Genomic DNA, 26,784 nt, shown 5'->3' with positions numbered 1-26,784 from the left:
CAAAACATATACCGGTAAATGGTAAATCTGGAATTAATTGGGGTAGGGGAGTAAGGTTGGCATTTTAATTAGGTTAATGCTATGTGGATGCTGCAAAAATAATAAAATAATAAAAAATGTGCAGCACCAAGTACAGAAGAAGCTGCCATGTGGAGGCACCCACAATGAACAGCTTAGAATAGTTTCTCCCTTGTGTGCAGTGATTATCAACCACAAAATGTATCACAAGAACTGGATGGATGGATGGATGGTTACGTGGGAGCCGGATGAAGTTAAATCCTTCGAAGACAGAGGTCCTGTGGCTGGGTCGGGACAATATGGGATTGGGGGGGCAGCACCCATCTCTTGCGGGGGCGCAATTAGTGCCAGCACCGTCCGTTAAGAGTTTGGGTGTAATCTTCAACACCTCCCTCTCCATGGAGGCGCAGATTGCAGCTATAACAAAGGCGGCATTTTTCCATCTCCGCCAAGCTAAGCAGTTGGCTCCTTACCTCTCTCGCCCTGACCTAGCCACTGTGATCCATGTGACGGTCACCTCCAGACTGGATTATTGTAACTCGCTCTACGTGGGGCTGCCCTTGAGACTGACCCAGAAACTCCAGCGGGTGCAGAATGCTGCAGCGAGACTCCTTACGGGGTCTTCGCTGCGAAATCACATTCACCCAGTGCTATAGCAGCTGCACTGGCTCCCGGTGGAGTACAGGATCAGGTTTAAGGTGCTGGTTTTAATCTTCAAAGCCATATACGGCCTAGGACCCTCGTACCTACTGGGCCGCCTCTCCTGGTATGTCCCACAGAGGAACTTACGGTAATAAAATAATAAAATTTATTATTATTATTAATTATTATTATTATTATTATTATTATTATTATTATTATTATTATTTCTTCATAGTTTGGCTAAGTAGCCAGGATGTTTCAATAGGCAGAGCTGTTGACTACTTCATCGTTAGGATAAAAATAGGCTCTGCGATATCTGGGATTTTTCAGTGTAATTATGGTAACATAAACATAGTCCTTCTAGGAACAGAATGATTGCTAGCAGATGTATGTAGCCGTATAAACAAGATTACCAAAGGAATATTTATTGTTTCAGCGTGCAAGAATATGAAGAGAGAGTATCAGAGATTCTGTAAAATTTCACAACCCTCTAGATTTCTTTACTTATCAGCTGCACCTTCATTGATAAACTTGTAATGGTTTCATATTATATTGCACATTTTTTTTGGCCATTGGTTGGATCCAACCTTAGCCATGCTTAGAGTTGATCCATTGAAATCAGTGTGACTTAAGTTAGTAATGATGACTAACGTTCAGTTGTTGATTTCACTAAGTGTACTCTAAGCATGACTAAGGCTGCTGTTCTAACCCCACTTAACTAAGACTAGGAGTACACCCCATTGAATTCAATAGGACTTACTTCCAAGTAGAAATGGCCAGGATTGCGCTGTAAGTCTGTATCCAGCCCAGTATGCTTCACATCCATTATTTCAGTGGATATTTTCTGATTCTTACATCTCCTTCCTCTAAAATATGATGCCCTTGTAACAGCCAGTGTGGTGTACCAAATGTTGAACTAGGACCTGGGAGACCATGGTTCAAATGACCATTCAGCAAGGAAGTTCACTGGGTGCCTTTGTCAGCAACTGCTTCCCAGCCTAAATTACTTCACAGGGTTGTTGTGAGGATTCAATCAGGTGGGGAAGAACCATGTATGCCATCTTGAGCACCTGGGAGAAAAAGGTGTGTGTGCAGTGGGCAGTGTGTGTGAAATTGAAACAGCACTGTGGAGATTGGAAGAGACAAAAACAAAACCATCTGAGTTTCCTACCACAGTTAGCTGTAACAGGTTTAGCTTTGGAGGGGCTGAACACATGCTTACTGTAAGAATGCATGTTGTATGTCAGGGCTAGGGAGCCTATGGGCCTCCAAAATGTTGCTGGACTATAATTCCCATCACCCCGACCATTGGCAATATTGGCTGAGGCTGATGGGAACTGGAGTCTAGCAACCTCTAGAGCGGTGTTTCCCAAACTTGAATCTCAAACTGTTTTTGAGCTACAATTCCCACCACTGGTGCTGCTAGCTAAGGATAATGGGAGTTGTAGGCCAAAAACAGTTGGAGACCCAAGTTTGGGAAACCTTGCTATAGAGGAATACAGGTTCCTCAGCCCTGTGCTTACTTCCTACTTGGATAATTAATAATAATAATAATAAGAATAATAATTTTTATTTATACCCCGCCCTCCCCAGCCAAGGCCGGGCTCAGAGCGGCTTACAAGCAATATTAAAAACAAGATGAATGATTACAATTTAAAAACAAAAATAAAATACAACATTAAAATAATGGAACATTAAAATATTAAAATGTTAATTAAAACAGATTATACAAAAGTACGGTGGTACCTCTGGTTACAAACTTAATTCATTCTGGGGGTCCATTCTTAACCTGAAACTGTTCTTAATCTGAGGTACCACTTTAGCTAATGGGGGCCTCCCATTGCCGCCGCGCCGCCGGTGCACAATTTCTGTTCTCATCCTGAGGTAAAGTTCTTAACCTGAGGTACGACTTTCGGGTTAGCGGAGTCTGTAACCTGAGGTGTTTGTAACCCAAGGTGTTTGTAACCCAAGGTACCACTGTATTCTAATTCTCCGGTATAAGCAAAACCCTGTAGTGCTGGTGTTGTCCCTGGGATTTCTCAGTACTCAAAACAGGGAATGTCTAATAATACTTTTGCAAAGAAAAGGAATACATCCAATTACTATTGTTACCATTAGATTAAAAAATCAGATGTAACTGTGCTCAGATAACTTAATCAGACACACCTTCTATCTCCCTACAGTTCACAAACTATAAATCAAGCAGGGGAACTTGAACCTTAATGGAACAAAGGAGTAAGACTAGTGGCACAACAGGAGATCAGTACATGCCTCTTTTTATCCCCTGGGAGATCCTATCTGTAATAGTAATCTTTTAACCTGCTTTCAATGGAACCCGCAGTGTCATTGTATATCGGGGGTCATAGGTTAACCTTGGATTCTTATTTATAGGGATGGATTTCACCGACTTCAAAAGCATCACTTACTTGTGGGGAAGCACTGCCTGCACATGAATTTTGCCCCTGAGACTCCCACCTCACATCCAGCCAGATGACAGTAACTGAACTTTCCCCTCTATCAATCTGTTTGCTGAAAGAAAAACCCAAGAAGCTTCTTCAAACTGCTTTGGAAAATGGAAAAAGCTGTGTGAATGTCACACTTACTTTTGACTGCTGAGTATTACCCACGCAGCTCATTTTTATCTGTGATCTCTGCCACTGCTGTTTTAAATTTTGTTTTTAATGCTGTGTATTCTACATTATTGGTAATTGTGGAAGGAAAGAGCAGGGTGGAAAAGCATACAAATAAAAAAAAATGTGCTTGCCTGCCTTGGTGTTCCAACAATGCGTTTCATTCAGTGATGGTTAGAGAAGTTGACTTACCTAGATTCCTCTCCTGAAAAAAGGGGGCTTCAGACAGGAGCAGAAGAAAAAATAAACAGAGAGCTGTGATTTTGGACTGTGATCTAAAAGCATTGGGGGGGGGGAGAGAGAGATGGCAATACCCCTAAATATATGATGTGGGAGCTGTGAACTTTGCCTGTTAGAATGGTTAAGCTCAGTGCTATTTTTCTAGAAAAAGAGGTGCCAGAACTCACAATGAACACCTCCCTTGTTCTCTTATAATAGCAATGGCGCCCACCTGAGAGATGCTGGAACTGAGTTCCAGTGAATTCTGCCTGGGGGGGGGGAGCCCTGATTAAGCTACGCCTCCACCTATGAGCAACCTGTGTCAATAAAGCAAATGCTACAGAACGTCAATAAGACTTCAGTTGACCTCCTACCAAAGGATATCAAACCTGGGTAAGTGCTGCATGGACCACCGGAACGTTTAACCTACAGAGGTAGGATGTGCATAACAATGGCATACACTTCCATAGACCAGAGTTTACTTCATCACATGCATGGAGGGTTCACCTAAGTTGGCAGGCGTATATGTAAAGAAACGGGTGGAAGCGAAGAAAGAAATGTAAGCAGTTAAGTCAGAGTTGAAGAAAATGCCAAAAAATAATAATACAGATCATGTCAATTACATTGCAGTTTAAATGTATGTAAAAGGTGGGGGGTGTAAAGGAAAGTGCACATCCGGACATTAGCAAGCTGATTAACACCTGCTGTGTTGAAAACTGGTCCGCCTGCTCTTGTTCGTGCATGTTTAAAGGCAAACCAGGGCTTGACCTAAATGTAAAAAGTGTGTTGGCTCACCTAGATCAGTCTCTGCATTTGTGACTTCTTCTTCTGTTGGGAAACAAAATCTCCTTTATCTCCTTGCAACTGGCTCTACAAGGTATTCTAAGCTGCATCTGCCTGCGCGTCTTGCCAAATTAGACGAATTGGCAGAGCACTCCAAATCCTTGCCAAGGTGGGGCAGAGTGGCAGATCAGCTGCTGCATCTGAAGCTCTGCCAGATTACGCCAGCCAAGAAAGAAGGTAGGGGAGCTGTTTTTGTTTAAGTTTTTATTTATTTACTTATTTTGCTGTGCCGGCTCCAAGTTGGCATAGCTGAGGGGCCTGGGTTAGGTTTCTCTCTGGTGTATGGTGCGGCTGGCTGGCTCTGCTTACACATATCCCATAACCCCATTTCAGGCCCTACATTGGCTACTGACTATCTTTATGTGGTCTTGGCAGCTGCTCTGAAATATACTCAGAGTCGCAAAGTGATTTCATGCTCTTTATTCAGCTCATAGTGGTGAGGAGGAATGAATGAAAGTCCCCTCAACGTATCTGCTTTATATACATTATTTACACAATGGGCTGCACATGATTGGTTAATTCTGGAATTCTACTGTAAGCCAATCAGGTTGTGGATTCACTTATATCTGGAGCATGAATGGGTGGTTCCTGCCAACCAATCATACTGCTGCATTGTTCTTGGACCAATCAGACTGCTGCATTCTGAATCCTATTGTTCTAGGACCAATCAGACTGCTGCAATTTGGATCCTATTGTTCTAGGACCAATCAGACTGCTGCAGTTTGGATCCTATTCAACTCAGTACATAACATGCTCCCAGTCACCAGTCTAGCTGCTGCATTCTGGATCAGTTGTAGTTTCTGAGTCACTTTCAAAGGTAGCCCCACGTAGAGCGCATTGTCGTAGTCCAAGCGGGAGATAACCAGTGCATTTAGCACTCTGGCAAGACAGTGTGCAGGCAGGTAGGGTCTCAGCCAGAACTGGTAGATAGCTGCCTTTTAAATGTATGGTGTGAATGTGACCTAATGTACATCCCACCTTCCAATATATAATCCATACCAAGGCAGCTTACAAGGAACATTAAACTAACTTATCAAAGTCACCCTTTTAAAAGCCCACCGGGACCATTCTCTCAGGGCAATTGGTGGCCGCCTCCATCCTTGCCCTGCTCTAAGGAGCAGACTGAGAGCCTCATTTGATGGGTGGAAATCAGCAGGGCTCTTGGCTGTGGCCCGAAAGCACAGGGCAGTTCCCCTGTTCGCCTTCCCACTAGGCATAAACTCCCTTATCAGCCATTACCATGTCCCTCCCACCCATTCAAACAACCACCTGTCTCAAACTGGATTTATGGAAGATTAGCCACACTGTTCAGTGTTTGCAACCCAAATAAATGCAAGGCATTCTTGCATCTTCTTCCACCCTCCTCCAAGCTTTCCTGTCTATGTTGCCGCCTCAAGTAATTTCCTCTTTTCCTTTCTACCTGTTCATAACATTGCTCCTTCCATTCCCAAGACCCTCTTATTCTCTGCTAGCTGTGCATAAATAGACCCATTCTAAGAATCCTCCCTGTGTCTCTTTCCATTCCCATTATCCTTTCTCATCTCCAGAGACCGGGAAGTGTGGAGGAGGGTGAAAGCAGAGTTGCCTCTTTTCAAGTTTATGTGTATGTCATAAACTATGCCCTACAGTGTCTCTGCTTAGCTGCCAAACTAAACAGACATTTGCAATGGATAGCGTGCTTATAACAATGGCAAGGTCATGGAGAATGAGAGAGAATAGATTCATATAAACAAAAGGACAGGAAAGTTTATTGCTGGCTAGTATGCTTCATTTGTAAGTTCGAGATATTTATCAGTGTACGTAATTACACGGAAAACAAGTTCCTTTTCCATTTCGGGCTGCCACCTAGTGTTTGAATGTAGAAGAGTTTTGTAGTACAGTAAAGTATTGTTTTCAGGCTCCTCCAGAAACCTGATAATTCAGCATTCATCCTGGTTTGTTTGCAGGTAGATTAGATGATGCAGACTATTTAATGAGCATTGCTTCTGATTTGTTTGTGGGGAGGCTAGATGATGTTGCATCAAACCAAGTGTCACCCCACACTTTCCAGTATGTTTTCCTGTTGCTTTCTTTAACACAAAAAGTCCAAGCAACTATAATTGTGCCATCAGAATTTGTGGTTATGTGAATTAATCCCACCTGAGAACAGCAAAAGTCTGGAAGCATCCTGTAAACAGCCGTTATTGAGCATTGATTCCGATTTACTTATGGGACAGTTATACAACAACGAATATTTATCCTGCATTCATCCTAATTTGGATGCAGGTTGTTTACACGTCTCTCTGCTCTTCCAAACCATCTCCATTTTCAGATAGGATTTACTCATGCACTGGCAAATTCAAGTTGCTCGTTGTCATGTAACTGCCCAATAAACAAATCAGAATGACTTACTCAATAAAGAACCAAGATATTCTAAGCACCATGTGCAAATTCAAGCAGATCAGGATGGATGCTGAATAGATATGTTGCCTGGAGGAGCCCTCTGCCAATTTCCTAACATCACAAAAATCCTTTTTTTTTAGTGGATTATTTTTGCCAGGGCAATACAGTGCTTTAAACCATTTGAATTGCTTGGGTTGGTGCTTCAAACCCTCCTGACTGCAGGCATCTTCCGGTTGTTTTTGTTAAATCTTCTTTACCATAAAGAACGAACATTTCCCCACAATATTTCAGTAGGAGGTGGTAGATTAAAGATGGTGGTGTTAAGACAAATAAAAATGCATAGTATTGGCTAAGCCCATCTTGAATTCTAGGAATAAGCCTTATTACGGTGCCCCTTGCACACTTTATGCATACAGGAATATTTTCTCCATATTCTGTCCATGAAAGGGATGCTTAGGCTACGTATCCAGTGGTTTTAAAAAACAAACAAACAAACATGTCAATCGAAAAGCAAAAATAAGAAATCATGCAAATGCCCAAATCATTTTGCATAATTTATTCTACAATATCAACTATTATACATAATTAATTCCGCTAGAAATGGACTGGGGCAACAAGTTGTTCAGTGCTCTGAACCTTTTCCCCCTATACCAGGCATGTCCAAAGTCTGGCCTGCAGGCCACTTGCAGCCCCCGGGCTGGTTTCAAACGGCCCCCCAGGCAATTTTGAAAAAGCAATCTCTTGTGGCCCCCAAGTGCCTGCCCACCAAAGCCTTTTTGCAGGTTCACCAGGAGCTCTCTCATCTGCGTGCGCGGGGGGGGGGGCGTAGTTAGCCCCCCGCGCCATTAGGGAGTCCCCGACTGCATCACTCCTTGGGTCGACCAATCTGGTCGGCGGGGGGTGGGGGGTGGGGGCATGGCTAAATAAATAAATAAATACTACAGTACACTTTTGGGACGTTGCCGTGTGATGCTAATTATTTTCCCCAAGAGTTAAATGATAACTAATCAGAGGCAGCGACAGTTGCAAATGGCAACAAAATATCTGTGAAAGGAAGAGGAGCAGGTTTGCTCAAGTGTGTTGCAGGTAGAAATACTGTTTGTAATGAAGTGAGCGCAGTAGTTTACTTGCTCGAATTAACAAATAAGAAAGTTTTGAGATTTTAAATTCTAGATTAAAATTGATTACTTAATTGAGAAGGGGATTGTAACAAAAACACTGGCATCTGGTGGGCAGACCAAAGCGCTCGTCAGGAGAGCTATGAGATTCAGGTGAGGGTCAGATGCCTTTTCAATCCCAGCAGGTATATAACAGGAAGACCCCGCCTGCCCAGGCCGCAGTGTTAATTTTATGCATTTTTTAAAATCACCATGGTATTTAAGAATAATATCTTATGTCCTTTAGAGGAGAAATTGTGAATTGCAGAATTTTAAATACCCGTCATCATCCTTGGCTCACCACGTTTCCCCTTCCTCTGAGGCTTCTATCTCCTTTCTCCATGAGCCTGGACAGCCCCTGAGTTGTTGGTTCTTCGGTGATGGTGGGGAAGCGGTGCGCGGTGGGTCAGGCATGGAAGGCGGAAGGCCGAGAGCCGCGGCAGTGTGGCTCATACAGCATGGTGCCTCCGTTCCCATTGGAGCAGCCCCAATCTCATTCCTACTTGCGTGCAAGCAGGAGGGGGCGGGGATCCCTCAGCTGGGAAGGGAGGCATTGCACTGCCTATCAGAGCAGCCCCGATCCCAACTCCTACTTGTGTGCAAACAGGAGGGAATGGGGATCCCTCAGCTGCAGTCCAGATCATCTCAGTTTCACCCTTTGCATTAGTGCAGGCATGTTGTTCTTTTTTCAGTTGAGATGAATACATTGTAAAATCTCAGTTAATGTCAGTTGGTCTAAATCAGGTATAAATATATTTGGACACAAATATACCTGGTCTTATGTTCCTTGATACGGAAGGGGGGGGCATGTCTTCTTCACCTTCTTCTTCGCTACAATATATCCATTTATTTCCAATTGTCAATGTCAAAAGCGACTAAAATCTATAAAATTCATAGAAAATCAACGTGCTAATTTGCTCAATTTCTCTAGGACTCCATGACACCTCCCCTGTCCTCCATAATCCCTCAAGCAAGGTGTCAAGACCCTAATCCTGTCAAATCACTCTGCCAAGCCTTTCCTCCGGGCAATGCCAGGTGGCAGACTATGCATACATGGACCATTGTCTTCTCATCACTGGTACTCAGGATGTGCTTATCTGCGCATATCTCCAGCTCTGCATATTCCCCCTCCCTCCTCCATATGTTAATCCTGTGTAGCCCAACCTCTTCTTAATGTATTCATGATGTAATCTGTGTAACCCAACCTCTTCTTAATGTATTCATGATGTAACTGGGATGTATTTTGCACTGTATTCTGGGACATGGAGGGAAGTTTCAAAAGTTCATGTCACCCCTTTCTCGCTGTTCAATCTCGCCTTGAACCTGTTGCGCAATAAACTTGGATCTTCTGCAGTTTGCTCCTGTCTCCGGCTGAGCTCATTTTCCTCCTCAGGGACCCGCGGACTTAGTCCGACGAGCTGGGTGGCAGAGCAGCCTCGCACTCAGATTTTACCATAACATTCCTGTTCATATGTTGTGAACTTAAAAGTTGACAGACAACCTTTATTACTGTGTAATGTACTTTACAATGTTCCTGACTTCAGCTTTCTGGATTTATTTTTCATCTGGCCTTCAGATATGAAAGGCAGAGTGATCCATGTGACGAAATGAGAAGTATGCCATTTGCAATAAACTTTGCATAAAATCGTTGCATAAAATTTGCATTTAATTTTAATGATTCTAAGAATGTCAGGCAAAATGGTCAGGCCTCACGCATGTTCACTTCATCAATTCATACCTCAGCTCTCATGCTATCTGTTGCTGCTACTGCTGCTGCATGTTGTAGTCTCCATCATCTGGGGCAACAGTCTCCGGAGTTGAAGGAGCCCAGGGTAAGGAGATGTCAATAATAATGGAGTTTGTTTCTTTGAAGTTTGACCACAATTCCTGTGGGAAGCAATCGTTAAAAAAGCTCAACAACTTCAATCCTGAAAAAAGCTCAACAACTTTGGCCGGTGTTGGAATGAAACCACGACAGGCCAGCCCCCTCATGTTCACTTAATCAAATTTGTCCCTCTAAAAAAAGTTTGGACACCACTGCCCTACACAGTTACTTAGAGATTATATTATTCAACACCACTTCTGTCTCATACTTGCAGGGTTGCTCCCCAAATTGCAGTGCTGACTAAATTGCGGATATGTTATAAACCGTTGCAATATTTTAGCCACGCAGCCATGCCAGTACACTTATAAATTATAATAGGAAAGGCTGTTTGTTTGTTTTTAAGTGTTTACTTAAAAGGGGGGGGGAATCTCCACTTAAGAGCAACAACTCATCTGTTTGCTGCGAGCTTTTTTGTTAGTTTCTAGGTGGACACACCGAGGTCTAACCCCAGATACGTTACAATCTTTAAGATTTTATTTTATGGCTTTATATGTGTTTTAAAGCCGCCTAAAGTGGGCAGGGTATAAATAAAACAACAACAATAATAATATTTATTCTCCTTTTTCTTTCTTTGTGCGTGTGCGCTAAATACGGCATCTCCATTATCAACCCGGAAACTCCCTGCCCTAGAGAACCCTTTAAATATCTGTTCTCTCTTTTGCCATTTTTAGGAGACCGGCGGCTATCGAGCTTGTTTCTTGTCGTTAAACGGCGCGCGGCTAAACGTTCCAGCTCGCACGCATGCGTACTAGGTAAAGATGGGGTAGGCGCACGACCCCTGAGGGGTGAGAGCGAGAGCGAGAGCGAGAGAGAGAGAGCGCTTTATAAATAAATAAATCTCGACGCCAGCGCGTCTCTAGCGCGCGTGCGCAGCCGACCGCGCATGCTCACCGGCTGGGAAGAAAATGGCCGGTGAGACTGTTGTTCCGGGTTTCGCGTTGGGCGTCCTGCCGGGCGGCCTAGAGGGTAGACCGTCGACCTTCGGGGAGCCCTGCTTGGGGTGAGTGGCAGCCAGCAGCTCCCTTGGCCTTCCGTCCCCTCGTGCTGCTGCCTTGCCTCGTGTTGTCGTCGTCGTGCGCGCCTTTCCTGACCCGTGTCAGGAGGAACGCGCCTGTTTACCTGGGTCTGTGAGTCGCCCTGTTGCCCCTCTAAGGTTCGCGGTGTTTTGTATTCCTTGGTTACGGGGTATTTTTGTGTGTGTGTGAGAGAGAGTGTGTGTGTGTGTGTGTGTGTGTGTTTATGTGTGCCTTTCGTGTACGTTGCGTAGCTTCGGGTTGTCCCTGGCTTAAAAGGCCTTCAGTAGTACCATTTATCTGTCAAAGAGATAAACAACTACCTGACATTCAGAAGACATCTTAAGGCAGCCCTGTTCAGGGAAGTTTTTAATGTATGACATATTAGTGTATTTTTAGTATTTGTGGAAGCCACCCAGAGTGGCTGGGGAAAACAGATGGGCGGGGACAAATTTATTATTATTATTATTATTATTATTATTATTATTATTATGTTTTTATAGGTTATGCTTTTGTATGTGTTGAAAGCCTCCCTAAGTGGGCGGGGGTATAAATGATAAAAAAATATTGTTATTGTTATTACTATTACCAGTGAACAGGTTACGAGTTTGAGCCAGGGGTCCCGTGGTAGTTTGTCCCAGGGGCGTGTGAGTCAGCTGCTGCTATTATTGTTATTTATTTATTATTGAATTTATATACCACCCTATGCCCAGAGGTCTCAGGGTGGTTCACAGAACAAAATCAAAATATAATACCTCAAAATATATAAACAAAATAAAAACAACAAACCAATGAGTGATAGTACACAGTCTCTCCTCATACATCTGGTGTCTTTGGGATGTGAGGTTCCGCTTAAGGCTGAGACTTCAAACATTCACTGTTTCCCTAAAAGTTGCCCACCTGGTATTATAGGGCCCTGTGGCCTTTCATTCTTTCTCTCTCTCAGCTTTGGCTCTTAATATAAAGGAAGGAGCACAATAGTATATGTGATGCCTTCCCTCTATATCGCCCTCTCTCCCCATCGTTTGAAAACCCTTATAGACTCATATAATTGTAGAGTTGGATGGGACCACAAGGGTCATCTAGTCCAACCCCTGAAATGTGAAGTTTGGGGCTCGAACCCGCGACTTTGATATTAAACGTATCATGGTCAGTAGACTGAGTAGCAAAATAGCTTTTAATATTCCTGTTTGTTTGTGTGCATATAATTAAGACTTTTTTTCCGCAAGAATGTTTGCTTTTGGAATATTTTCTGACTGTTAAAGGTTTTGAGCTGTTCTCAATCTTTAAAAAATGGGTGTGTATGTGGTTGGTTATTTCACTAGTTTTTCTGCCTTCCACCGGGCTAAAGATGTATTAAGGAATACATCTATATTGTGTATGTGACTAGCGTACGGCTTTGGTGTGGTCAGTCTTGTGTCCTGAAAACACACGTAATGCTTGGCAATTTGCTTAATTGTATTTGTGAGCTTATATCCAGCTTATCCTCTAAGCATGTCTCACTGAAACCCAAAGCTATTATGCTCTGAATGTTTTCCTCCTGGTTTTAAGTGTATTCCTGTATGCAAGTGCTCATCTTGTCAGTTATAAATAGTGCCTTGTAATGTGTGATCTTGGCTGTACAAGAAAGATACTAGGAACAGATCATGCAGGTGTCACGTGCCCTGTTGTCAGCTAGCTATTCTCTGTTGCTCAACTTGTTCATTGCTTAAAATAAAATGATTGTATACAAGCTTTTCTTTCCTTAGAATATGAAATGCACCAAGTGGCATTTGGGCACACACAGGCTGATTTGATGCAGTACTTCAGTGGAGAGCTATTCTAGGAAGTTTCCCTGAAACATTTTCCCCAGAGGCATTGTTGATTGCAGTGAGAAATGCAATAGATTATTCATGCCAAAGTGCAATGAAGACGTAATGGTTGGTGCCAAAGTTCAGTGAAAACTTAAATGTGGTGAAAGAGTTGCCTTAGAGTAGACTTGTTGGATTAAGTGATGCAACTGGCAGTGGGTGGTTGTTGTTTTTCAACTGTGGTAGTGCTTCCATTTGCACAGGGCAGTATGTCTACTTCTCACTGATACTTCATATACTGTACCCCTAAAAGATTCTCCTGGAGGTTGGAAGATTCTGTGGTATGGCATAGAGACCTGCATTTGGTCATTTGGTAGGGGTGAAAATGAGGTGCTTTGCTTTACACTAACAGAAGCACTTTCACTAATACAAACCCACCATGGGAAGGAATCTAATTTCTAGTATTGTTATCTAAATCTGTCTCTAATTACACTCTTGCCTTGTTCTTATAGGAATGAATACAATGTTGCCTTTTATCCCATAGTCTATACTTTGAGGGAGTCAGCATTTTATCCCAGGCATCCCCAAACTCAGCCCTCCAGATGTTTTGGGACTACAACTCCCATCATCCCTGACCACTGGTCCTGTTAGCTAGGGATGATGGGAGTTGTAGTCCTAAAACATCTGGAGGGCCGAGTTTGGGGGTGTCTGTTTTATTCTATTGCTTAATATGTAGCTATTCTTGGGGATGTTCTGATACCTTGCTTCAATGCATTACACTGTATTTGAGTATTGGTAATCCCTGTAGCTAATTTCAGATTACTTTTGTTTAACTCCTTAAAGAAATGGCTTCCCAGAACGATACAATTCTAAATTTGATGAGCTGCCTCTTAGGCTAAGATCAAGTATACTCACTACTGGAAACTCTGATTTCTCTTTGTCGAGCATACTTTGCTCAATAGACTAACACTCTTTATTTTTCATTTCAGGTAACATCCTGAAGAGTGATGTTTCCTTTTAAAAAAAGATTTCTGGACAAAACAAATTTATGGATGACTTCAGTATTTATACGTAATGTCAATTCGGTTGTCTTTAGATGCCTATCTGTACTTAGTAGCTAGTTCAAAAAGCCTTTGTAAACAAAACACCAGACAACTATATTACTTGTACAGACCTAAGCTTTTTTGGAGTATAACTCAAGCTATTCCTTTTAGAGTTTTTCACACAAGCAAACCATATTATAAATGGGGAGGAGTCAAAGCACTATGGTATAACAAGCACTTCTGTTATCATGACTCCTTGCATTACAGAGCTTCTAAACTTAGTACTTCTAAGGAATTGACAAAAACAAGCAGTCGCATGTCACGATTTAAGAACACTTTAGAATCTGTCTCAAAAGCTGTGTCTGGAACTCACAGTGAACTGATTTCACGGATAGCTCGGCTTAAGCCACATTCTGGTATACTGAACAGATCGGCTGAAAATAATGGCCAAGAAAATAGTTTTCATACGAACCCAGAAAATGTCAGACAAGCTGCAAACAACAGAAGTCAGAAAGACTGCAATGATAGCATAGATGGTAAGAAGCTTGTGCCTGTAAGTGAAGACTTGGGACCCAGTAGTACTAATCGTGGTTCATTGAAAGATCTTGCAGATTTCAAAAATAGCCTTTTTCATGTTAGCTATTTTGCTACAAACTTTGGAGAAACATACAACTTTCTAGCAAATCACATCAATTGGTACTTTAGCACTGGTGGTATGGCTCAAGAGAAAAAGGGGAATGGTTCCCCTCCTAAATCACAGACACAGGAGGGGAAGACACTTGATACACCAGAAGATGACATATTAAGTAATGAAAACAGAATGAATGCAGTATCCGCCTTAATACCTGCAGCACAGTCTCCAGACTCTGCAAACGCCAGTGCCACCGCTCCAGCTTCCAGCAAAAAGGGTATTGCAAGTTTTCTTTCTTACCCAAGTAACAGTGTACAGGCCTTTGTGGATAGTTACATTGGAGGACTCGTCCCAAAGTTACGATCTGATCCGAAAACCGCTTTGCCAGAAAAGAGCAAAGTACAAGAAAGTGAGGATAAGTTGAAAGATGACGAGGAGGCTAAACGTGCGGAAGAGAAAGAGAGGAGGCTGTCCCTTCAAAGGGAAAAGGTAAACCTCCGTAATCATCACTTTATAAGCTATTTTGTTATGTAACAGATAAAATATAGTTATAGACAATAGAAGAAAATGGGGGGGGGGGCGCGGACCAACCACCCCAAACCCCTGTGTCATTGATTTTAACAGAACAGAGTATAGAATATTTTTAAAAGGTTATACAACTTAAGAAACAGCTTTGTGAAAGTACTTACATGGTTAAAGTATACGTAGAGATTTTTGATTTATTTTGTACACTCTTACCATAAAAGAACTAAGTAACTGGATGAATTGGCTTTCTATTTAAAGAGTGCTAGTTTGCAGCAACCCTGTAAATTAGTCTATAAAAATGACTGCCTATGCAAAAGTAACAAAAATCAGGTACAGAACATCAACAGCCTTGAGGTCAGGAGATAATCTATTAGCTTTTAACTTAAAAACAGCCCTACCTGTTCACCGGGAGGACTTTAGTCACCACAGACAAATCAATATTCAGAATACTGCTGTTGGCCTTATAGGGCTGTGGTAAGGGCTGCCAGAGTGAGCTTAGTTGAACACAACTCTGTATTGAGCACTTTAAAGTGCTGTTTGTGTCCCACTCTTGTTTTTTCTACTGTCTTCCCTACAACTCTCTTCAGTAAGTTACTGGTGCACAACAGTACAGTGGAACCTGGGTCTCGAACAGCTTAGTTGATGAACAAATCGGCTCCCGAACGCCAGAAACCTGGAAGTAAGTGTTCCGGTTTTCAAACTTTTTTAGGAAGCTGAAGGTCCAGTGCAGCTGCTGGCTATCATTTCTGGGGCATCTGTGCCTTGGTTTTCATACGTTTCGGAAGTCAAACGGATTTCAGGAATGCATTAAGTTCGAGAACCAAGGTGCCACTTTATTAGCCCAGCACCCTTACTACATATTTCTGAAATGCTTCTAAAGCTCTCCCTGTTTGTCGGACATGGAAATAATTGCTGGAAGCTACCCAGGGGGGGGGGGGAAGTGCTCTTGTACTCAGGTCCTCCTTGCAGGTTTCACATGGGCTGGCCACTCTGAGAACAGGATGCTGGACTAGATGGGCCATTGGTCTGATTCAGCAAGCTTTTCCATGTTCTTATAATTATTAACTCAGCAGAGATAACAAGGTAAGTGGTTATTTTCAGTTTCAGTCTAAAAAAAAAAATGATGAAAATATTATTTATCAATATATATATATGCATTTTTATTAATTCCAGGGGCATTTTCTTAGAACAAAACCACCAAAACACTTCTGGTACCTTAAAAGCTGCAGTCCTGTGCACATTTATTTGGGGTAAGCCCATGAAAGTCAATGGGACCTCTGAGTATACATGTATAGGATTGCACTGCATGACACTTGTAGTACATGCTAGGATTCATGTAATCAGATGCAAGGAATGGTTATGAGTAGTGAAAACCTATGCATGTCTGTTTAGAAGTTGTATTTTCAAAGGACTCCCTGTTAAGTGTGCATAGGATTTCAGCCTTAAGTGGATGAGTATTTAACTTGTGCTCATAGAGAAAAGGAGGGAACAAACTGCCTGCCTGCCATTTTTTTTAATGTGATTGATAAAGTGGGTTCTGGCCCACAAAAGCTTGTGTTGCTAGATCCCTTAGACCAGTGATCTTCAGCTGGTGGGTTGGGACCCACTACTGGGTCACAACAGCAGTGCTGCCAGCATACAAATATATGATTAAAGGTTAAGAAATGGGTCCCTCAAATGCACATTTGGGGTGAAGATGGGTCCTGAGTTTGAATTGGTTGAAGACATCTCTTTTAGATATTTGATGGATTTTTAAAATTAATAAAACATTCTCTTCTTAGATTATTGCAAGGGTGAGTATAGATAACAGAACCCGGGCTTTAGTGCAAGCATTACGGAGATCATCTAACAGAAGAGTCTGTATCAACAGGGTTGAAGAACTGACATACCATCTCTTGGAATTTCCAGAAAGTAGAGGAGTTGCTGTTAAGGTACAAATCAATTCTATCATCTCACCATGAATTGAGAATGAAATCACATCCTCATTTTGGAAATAATAATTGTGAGCCATGTATTTTACAACAATATATAACATCTAAGTGCATATTCCACTTGATATCAGGCTGTAAGAATCAGTGGCTTCTTATATCCTGCCAATATGTTGTTGGTCACCAGCTCTCATCAGGCCCAGCCAGCATAGCCACTTGTCAGGAACAATTGGCATTGAAGTTCCACAGGTTAGCCATTGCTGCACTAAAGTTACACCAATAACTGGTGCAGGGACGGTAATGTTATATAATACTCAAAGATCACAAGGTTGTAATACACAAAAGATTCAGAAGTTTTCTGGAGATAATCACAGTCATTTCTGACTTTATAGTAGAATCTGGATTTGAGGATATCTAGTTACACATTTTGAGTATTTTGACTTCCATTATTGCCCTGCAACTTGAAAAATAACACTAACTACATCTTTCAATAACTGGAAGGTTCTAATAACATGATCCTGTGAGTCCTACAAATTTTATTGGGATTTATTTTCTGAGAAGTGTGCTTAGGATTTCAGGCCAAGTATAGTATGTGTAAGAAAAATGTGAAGAAAACATCAATGCTTTCTTTTAAATTGAACAGTATTTACTTTCATAAATTTCATTTTAGTTTTATATCTGGTGGTCTGGAGGAGCACCAGATAAACACTTTTTGTGCTGTATTTAAAATCTTTATTTTGTTTCCAGGAAAAAAGCATTCCATGCTTGTTGCGACTAAGGCAGGCAAATGATGAAGCTCTTCAGGCTGCTGTCAGGGAAGCATTGGCTGTAATTGGCTATACAGACCCTGTAAAAGGGTGGGGCATTCGAGTTCTCACTATTGATGGCGGGGGAACAAGGTAGGGCTGTCAAAGTGTTACATCTATGTCTTTAGCTGGAGTGAATTATTTTAAATTTGTGTATCTCCCTTTTAGTATAGGCAGCAGAGGTCGTCCTCTGCCTATTTGAGCTGAGAGAAAATAAAGTAGTACTCTTGGAGATTAAACATACAATTTTCACGCTTCATTGTGTCACTGGATTCATAAATTTACATTTATGCCACTGGACTATAATAGTTTGCTTCTGTTTGAAGAGCACTGGAAATTCTCATAGTGAAGTCAGTTTCTTGAGGGTTGATTTACATGCAGCACCATTGTGTGCCAATTCATGAACATGACCTGTGTTTACGTGCTCACGCCTCATGTTGTCTTCCCCTTTCTGTGCAACCCGAGTTTGCCATTACATCTGAATGAGCAAATAATGGTTTGCACAAATATATAATCTGAATAGCTTTATGCTAGTTTGCAATCTTCATGCAAATATAGTTTGAGGATTCAGTCATAGTGGCAAGCTAGACTTCCTGCAAAAGTGAAAGGAACTAAAGTTGAAATGGAGGAGGAAACACAGGCATGCATGTAATGTTAAACAATGAATCAGTGTAACATATTTTCCGGAATTTATCCATAACCATGATAACTGGAAAGTCTCCATTAGCAAGATGGAAGTGTGGCAAGACCGTAGACTGGAGAATAGTTATGGGTCCCTGACTTCATCATCATATTAAAGTGCTGGAGGGGGTTTGCCTGCTTTTGGCCTGTCATTAGCCTGAATTTTGTTTCTTTTAAATGAAATGATCTTTCAAATCTAATTCCTAACAGAAGTGTATACTGTTATTATTTTCAGCACTTGATACCCACATATTTGTTTGAAAGGGGTCACTTGAGAGTGTCCTACTTTCATTTACTAACAGACTGAAATTCTCAATTGATAGCGCAAACAACTTGCATCTTCAGCCAGGTTTATTTTAGTGTAACCATGACAAATATGTAAATGTTTTTAAATAACATTTCTGTTTAAACTTATTTGTGAATTTGTTTCTCTTGGGTCATGGCCACCTGCTCCATCCTCTATTGTTGCTGAACAGTAGAATCTTATACAGTTTAGATTAGCATATACTAATACCTCTGGAATGCGGAAAAACCTTTATTGGTATTTGTGTAGTCTATCTTGGAAAATACATGGTGAGTTCATTAGTCTTAGGATGGGGTAGTTTCTCAAACAGCATGAAACCGAGCAAGCAAACTATTACTATTGTTATTAGCATTTTATCCCGTTCTTTAGGCAAAACATGCTTGAATACCACCTTCTCAACTATCAGTGGGAAGACAGGTCCCTGTTGTCAGGTTCACAAAGTAAAAGACATGGCACAAAAGGAGAACGGACTGGGAGGGAGAAAGAAAAAAGCAAGCTCAGACACTAATCCCTTAGTTAGAGATTTTAAGGTTTACAGCAGGACAGGAATCAAAAAATTTGGAGAAGAGCAGATGAAGAGGTCTTGCAGTCCCATCTCTCTTCTCTTAGCCGGATGGAGTGACTGATGTAAATGGAATTGAGGAGTTGGCTTTAAGTAGACCAGTGGAAAGGCGCTGTATAATATGTTGACCACCTTGCTGAGTAATAGTCATTTTTTCTTAGATAGAACAAGGTTTTTTTCCATATCTGAAGAGAAAATCAAAGAGTTATGCAGTAAACACAGTGGCTGTTGGCACCCTTGTTTAATTTAGCTAATGTATCTAGAATGGACAAGGCCAGGGGTTGGCAAACTTCACCAGCGGTTGGATCGCCCACGTACAGGAGCGCACACACCCGTGCGCATGCTCACACTTCCGTCACTCTTTCCCTGCTGGCTTTTGGAGCCATGGCGGGGGAGGAGGAGGCATCTGCGGCTTCCGATTGGCTGCAGGACCTTCCTGCAGCCAATAGGAAGCCGTGGCTGCGCCTCAGAAGTCAGTCCCCGCAAGAAGCTAAACCAGTGTGGTGCTCCAGTTTAGCTCCATGCGGGGACTGACCGAGTGAGTGGCAAGGGCCGGGGGGCGGTTTAATGACCCCCTCGGGCCGTATCCAGCCCACGGACCGTAGTTTGCCAACCCCTGGACAAGGCCATATCTGTGTTTCCTTTTGAATGTTTTTAACCCAGAGCCATATCCTAAAACAGGAAAGAATGATGCATGTGAGCATGTTAAATTAAAAAGAAAAGAAAACTTCATTGGTTATATAATTGTCTGTGGAAAAAATAGTAGCGGATATCCAGTTTCTTTCACTGGCAATAGAAATGGTTTAGGGCAAGCATTTTTCTTTGATATTTTGTCATATTTAATGGACCATTTATAAGAATTACAAGCCACCTTTGGTTTAGAGTTGAGATGGCTAGGAGCATGTTGAACAAATAAATTGTCCTTGGTAAAGTCCCTGTAAAGCTCTTTGTCGTTTCTTTTCATTCAGTGCTCATTGCCAGTTATGGTGATATTTTGGACTAATCTCACCAACTGTCAACTAACATAAATTTGACACTAACCAATTAATTGTGCATAAAGTACAGAACTGCCTGAAAGCATTAATTACTCGTAATCATTACCATTCTGTCTTGTTTTGAATCAGTGAGCTGTGAAGGTATGTGGTAATGTATTCTTGTTTCTGCTTTCCTTAGCAACTACTTTCTCGCTTGATGTCTTCTTGGTATCTGGGCTCCTTCTAGCACACATTCGCTCCAAATGCCATGATTTCAGTTTTTGCCTTGGCAATTTCTGTTTTAACGGTGAAGCTGCCATTAGATTTGTGCTCCACAAAATAAATTTCACCAACCTTTGCACTTAAATTCTCACCGGGTAGAAAAGTGTTAATTAACAAAATGATAATATTTCAGCTTTAAAATGATAAAATATACTGGATTGGATTCAAAGGGTTGTGTACAGCTGAGTTCTTCCTCAAAGTAGACCCATTGAGATTAATGAGCACAGCTAAGTTATGTCCATTCATTTTGGTGGGTCTCTTCTGAGTATAACTTAGTTGAATGCTACCTAATGAGCCTAAGATAGTTGTGTCCATTAATGTCAATTGGTCTCTTCTGAGTAGGACTAGCACTGACTCTTAACTCAAAGTTCTTTTCATCGGACAGAAGTATTATGGTCCTAAGTTGCCAATAAGGTCTGAGGTTGAGAGTGACTCATGGTAGAGGCAAGATTTTAACTCAGTGGTTTGCACCTTGGGTTTTAATCCTGTGCTGGCTTACTGAAGCATAAGCTCTATGTAGACAGGGCACAATTTCTGAATAATAATTCATGTATGTATGTTAGGACTTGATAGCTAAGATAACCAGTAAGTCAACAATGTGTGCATGCTTCACTTTGTTGGCTTCTTTTATTTCTCAAACACACAACCTATAAGATCTTAAGTTGCCAAGGTGTCATGCAGTTCAGGTTTAATCTTTGGTGAATAATTTACATATTTTGGTATTCCCTGTGGTCAGCTACCTTAGGACTGATGCAGTTTCATAGCTTACGTGTTTTGAGCATTGGTTGCTGTGGAATGGTGCAAAACTGCTCTGCTTTTGAATATGCTCTATGATTACCATTAGTATATCCTACTGCAGAAGATTGCAACCACTAGGAATAGTCCACTTCAGAGCTACTGGTAGAGAGGGGAAATTACTGACTTTAAAGTCAGCATTGCTTCTCTATTCTTTACCAACCTTAGTAACCTTTTTATTTTTCTTTCCTAAAAAGTATATATTTCCTGTGACCTGTATAGGAAACACTTATTAAAGCATATCAACTGGGCGAGATAAGTCAGTTTTGAACGTGTTCTTTGCCTTTAAATATGACACATTTTCCAGGATATAGCAATGGATGATACTGAAAGCTTGATAGCTAGTGACTTAAACATACTGTCACTTGGCTTTTACTTAACAAATGATAAATTGCATAACATTTTTTTGGTTTTTTGTGTTACAGGGGATTAGTAGCACTTCAGACACTTCGTAAACTAGAAGAGCTCACTGGAAAGCCGGTTCATCATCTTTTTGACTACATTTGTGGAGTGAGTACAGGTAAATAGTTCTGCATGGATTTCTGAGCAGCATTCCCCACACACTGTTCAATTGCATTATCTATGGCTTCATGTGATGTCCAAACCCAGCCATTATATTCTTACACTCTAGGTGGCACTATAAATGAATGCTTAATGTGAATATCTCAGTTATATTAGCATGCATTTATCAATTTCTAAACTCTACAAATAATTTGTCCTAAAAATATGTCTCAAAGATATTTATAATCAGGTTGCATAGACATTGAAATAATATTTACACTCCAGAGACCAAAATCCTGATTTTTAAAAAACTTTTAGAATATTCAAAGTATAAAGATTTTTATATCTTTATGCTGTGCTCCTATAAATGAGGCATTAGGTAATATTCATATAAAATACCACATTTACAATTTATGAATCGTGTTTGCTTTTAGGTGCTATATTGGCATTTATGTTGGGGTTATTCCATATCCCTCTGGACGAGTGTGAAGAACTTTATCGTAAACTAGGAACTGATGTGTTTAAGCAAAATGTCATTGTTGGGACAGTTAAAATGGGCTGGAGCCATGCATTTTATGACAGTGAAATCTGGGAGAAGATTCTTATGTAAGTTAAATTTATCTATTGATTTGTTTAAAAGCATCACTAATTTTGCTTACTTCAATGTACATCAAAGTATTAAATAGGCACAGTCCTCATTCTACCATCCTGTAAATTCTAAGAATTCATATCACAGTGACAAATGTTATTGCAACAGAGGAGTATAAAATATTAACTGCAATTAGATATGGTGACACCTATCTTTAAAGTCCATGGTTGGTGATTCTTTAAAAAAATTGTTTTTTCAGGCTGCCAAACCATTTGAAAGCCTTTTAATATAATTTTGTTTCTGACAAATAGAGTTGGGGCCCTCTGTTTCCTTTTTACATGCCCAACTGCTCAATAGCTCTCTTCATTGTGGTTCATTATTTTCACTAAAATTCCTCACCACCTGAGGAATTTTGTCTGTACGGTAAAAAATGCTAAAACTGTGGTAAAGGGTTCTTACCGTTGGTCTAAAAGAAAACAAAAATTGTACAGAGTTTGGATCTAACCTATTAGGTTAGTTGAAATTGAGTCCCATAGATTTCTGTCGGAAGTAAAACATGACTAATTTGTCAAATTGATTTCAGTAGATGCTACGGTCAGCTGATTTAGTCTGGATGCAGTCCAGTAGAATCCAAATAAATGATCTCCCTTGCCTAAGCGTTTAGAGTATGAATATATAGTATGTGAGAATAGTATGTGAGAAGGAATGACAACTGAAGATCAGGGCAGCTGTATTTCTTTAGAAATATTTTTAAAAATGGCAGACAGCATATTAAAAACAATAAATCGTAACTTGTCATTTTTTGTCCTTTTTCCCTAGAGAGAGAATGGGATCAGATGTTATGATTGAAACAGCCAGAAATCCCAGATGTCTTAAGGTCAGTGTACTTGATCAGTTTTTTATTTTAATTTTAATGTACTTATTTAATGTAAGATTGTTTAAACGTGTGTTGCACAACATTTCTATTAATTATTGTTCGTCTTTGTTTTAGAACTCTTTTCTCAGTGCTCAGTTCCTAATGTTACCATCAGCATGTAGGAAATGGGCAGTTAAACAAGCAAGTGGGTACAGAATTTAAGTCTGTAGGCACATTAATCCAGTGAGTGTTTATTGGAAGTTAAAAAGTAAAAATGTGTTCCTGAATCTGACAAATTCTAAACCAGATCTTTAACCCTAAGTACTTGCCGATCGTATGGTCGGCGGTTCGAATCCCCGCGGCGGGGTGAGCTCCCGTCGTTTGGTCACAGCTCCTGCCCACCTAGCAGTTCGAAAGCACCCTTAAGTACAAGTAGATAAATAGGTACCGCTTTATAGCGGGAAGGTAAACGGCGTTTCCTTGTGCTGCACTGGTGCTGGCTCGCCAGAGCAGCTTCGTCACGCTGGCCACGTGACCCGGAAGTGTCTTCGGACAGCGCTGGCCCCCGGCCTCTTAAGCGAGATGGGCACGCAACCCCAGAATCGGTCACGACTGGCCCGTACGGGCAGGGGTACCTTTACCTTACTTGGTATTGGGAAAAGGATTTCCGCCTCATCTTTTGTCATGAACCAATCCCTGTCTTACGAGCCTGGAAGAGCTTGTACAAAACCAGCTATAATTGGGCAAGGCATGATTGTCCTGTACCTGAGCTGAGTCATGTGATTTATTCCTAGTACCCATTTAAGATCTGGACTGTAATGAAAACATCTAGTTCCAATCCTTCAGTTTTATAACTTCTGGGGACACTTACAATAAATATGTAAACAAAATTTAAAAAATACAAAAATGTTCCAAAATACTGCTTAAACAGCAGGACAACAAAGCAGTTCAACAATATACATACATACAGATACAGTTTTATTTGTATTCTGCCTTTCCTCAGTTCAAACTATGCCTTATAACATGGGGAAATAAAAGCTACAACATAGCAAAAGTAGTCATAAATAGTAAGTTCAAAATTACAAAAAACTAACAGTAACAACCCTTCTTCCAAGCAAAAAAAACCCCAACAACACCCTAACCTAAAAGTCTGTTCCGCAGCCTCAACTTTTGTGGCTGGAGTCAGTCAGGGCCCCACCACCCCAGGCCTGGTGGGAAAGGCCTTTGAGACAGAGAGCAGCTCTTCCAGAACTCTCAGCAAATGGTCAACAAGATAATGCACTTTTAAATGGTCTGACTGAGTAAAAATGTTTTTGCCTGGCATCAGAAAGACTTAAGATTTAGTATTAGGTGAGTAGTATTAGGATATTCTACCCCTGGCTTTAAGGGCTAGACCCGGCCCTTCTACTCCTTCAGTCTTGACCATATTGGGGGAAACTGATCTTCAATGCTGATCTTAATGCAGCCATGCATAGAAGACCTGCTGCTCTTTCTTCAGAGCTGGCCAGGTGTGCCTCACACAGAATTGGAAGAACCATCTGAGGGGGAAGAAGGAGATAGCTTTTCATTTCTGCCGTCCTTTACAGAGGAATTCCTCAGTTTTTCTTCTTCCCCCACGAAGGGCTTTTCCAACACCCACAAGTGGGTGCTGGTTTGCCTGTTTCTCCATCTCAGCCCCAAGTGGGTGCTGGCTTGCCTATTACGTCCCAGTCCAGCAGTGGCTCATTTCAACAGTGTGGCAATATGTCTGGTAACTCAGGAACAGCAGCTTCCTTTTACTCCTGACTGCAGGCTGTGGCAAAGAATTTTATTACTCCTTCTCAACCCGCTTCAAATGCCCAGATGTCAGAAGCATAACCTGTTTCAAGTTCTCAGTTTTTCACTGGGGCTCCCTCAATCTGTAGTACTTCAGTCTCTCAACTATCAGCAGTGGTTACTTCTGCAGCTGTGGTTTTTGCTGAAAGCAGGGATGCTTCTTCTCCAGATCCTCACTTTTTTAACTGTGGGGAAGCTCTTAATAAGTACTCAAGCCCTGCTTCTCAGCAGTAGTCTTGTTCTCCACCAATAGTCTATCCCAGCAATAGTTTTCTTCCCCAGAGGATCAAGATCCAGACCTGATTGTAGTCAATAAGGAAGAGTGGAGTGGGTTGTCTGATATTGAAAACTCTGATTCATATTGGCTTTTCCTAGGCTCCTGCTACTTTCTGTTGCTTTTCAAATCAATGGTGGCTTTAGAATTGAACACTCTAGCAGAGAAAGTTCACTCTTTCCACCTCCAGGGCTCAGGGTCTCTGTACAGGTAGGGTGAATTTGGCTTGCATCATTAAATACTGAAGAGTATTGGTTTGTGTTAGCACCATCTAGAAATGTACAAATCTATACATTGCTTTTGTCATAGCCAAGTAATATACCTTATAAGTGATCATTTCAGCTTTGCATGTGAGAATTCTTCTGTTTTTTAAGCTATTTTTTAAATAGAATGATTTTACTTTGTAATTGGGCAGAGAAAAACATTACGACAATAGCATAAATGCAGGGTTTAAGTGCTTGAGTCACGATTTCTCAAACAAAGGCAAGTTCTTAAATGGGATACAAATAGAAATATACACCCACTGACTTGTTAAGAGTAACAATTTAAAAGATGGTATTTGAGCTGTGTGCATCACGGTATAAATGTCTCAAACATTTCTGATGCTAATTTTTCCATGATAGGGAATAGTATTGCACTCACTGTTAACGGCAATATCTGAAATAGAGTCACTGTTTAGAAAGTCTTCCTTTAACCTGTAAAATCTCTCTTATATGTTTTGTTCTTAGAATTGTTCTGGGGTGGAACCTCCTTGTGTAGGAGGTGAAAAGAAGCCTTTCTTGGGGGTGGGGGACATTAATTAAATATATTTCTAAGCATGTTAAATGTGGGAGTTATTCATTCTTCTTGCCTTTAGGTAATTTAGCAACTTAACTATCTCATTGTATTCATCTCCATCATTCTCTTTTATAAGCACAAAACTCGTCACTACTGTATAAATGCAACTTCAGAAGATATAAGAACTGTGAACACAAAACCTAGTGAACGATTTTCCAAATCTTACCTTGCTTTCTAAGAGGCAGATATTCAAAATTATTCTGTCTACAGAATACTTGGAAGATTGCTAATCTTATGGTAGCTTTTAGTGTTGCATTGCCTACCTTATTTACAAATAAAAAAATTCCTTCCAGTAGCACCTTAAAGACCAACTAAGTTAGTTCTTGGTATGAGCTTTCGTGTGCATGCACACTTCTTCAGATACCTGAAGAATCTGAAGAAGTGTGCATGCACACGTATCTGAAGAAGTGTGCATGCACATGAAATCTCATATCAAGAACTAACTTAGTTGGTCTTTAAGTTGCTACTGGAAGGATTTTTTTTATTTTGACTATGGCAGACCAACACGGCTACCTATCTGTACCTTATTTACAGTTTAACTATGAAATAAAAGCAAAAAAGTGTGTTAGTGATTCCACATTTAGAACATTTTATCCCAGAAATGTGAACAGTAATAAAATTGCCCCTGCCCTCAGCTTTGCAATCTAAAATACAAGATGGGGAAGAGCAATTGGGAACAGAAAGGGGGAAAAGAAAACTCAGAACCTTGGGGTTCTTTCGTTGCTGTTTACTTAACAGAAAGTCCAAAAAATAATTAGTATCTCTATTAGCTAGGTCAGGGGCCGCCAAGGGTTACCGGGCA

The 26,784-nt window shown here is 41.0% G+C and overlaps 1 protein-coding gene across 4 annotated transcripts in view; it reads left to right on the top strand.

Moving 5' to 3' along the window:
- The first annotated feature begins 4,401 nt into the window (after window positions 1-4,401).
- PNPLA8 (patatin like domain 8, phospholipase A2) overlaps window positions 4,402-26,784 on the top strand; it is a 36,088-nt gene continuing 13,705 nt past the window's right edge. For 2 of the 4 annotated variants that reach the window (XM_081211562.1, XM_081211565.1), the window contains exons 1-7: window positions 10,631-10,776; window positions 13,569-14,742; window positions 16,560-16,709; window positions 17,454-17,605; window positions 21,536-21,630; window positions 22,046-22,217; window positions 23,020-23,077. In XM_081211562.1, coding sequence (XP_081067688.1) covers window positions 13,654-14,742; window positions 16,560-16,709; window positions 17,454-17,605; window positions 21,536-21,630; window positions 22,046-22,217; window positions 23,020-23,077 — 1,716 coding nt within the window. In that variant the 5' untranslated portion in view covers window positions 10,631-10,776; window positions 13,569-13,653. The other 2 variants (XM_081211564.1, XM_081211563.1) reach the window with 2 other exon arrangements.

This window comes from Podarcis bocagei (assembly GCF_964188305.1).
Source record: "Podarcis bocagei genome assembly, chromosome: 10".
Taxonomy (NCBI): Eukaryota; Metazoa; Chordata; class Lepidosauria; order Squamata; family Lacertidae; genus Podarcis; species Podarcis bocagei.
Note: the sequence above shows the minus strand (reverse complement) of the source record. Positions and strands in the feature narration are given on the sequence as shown.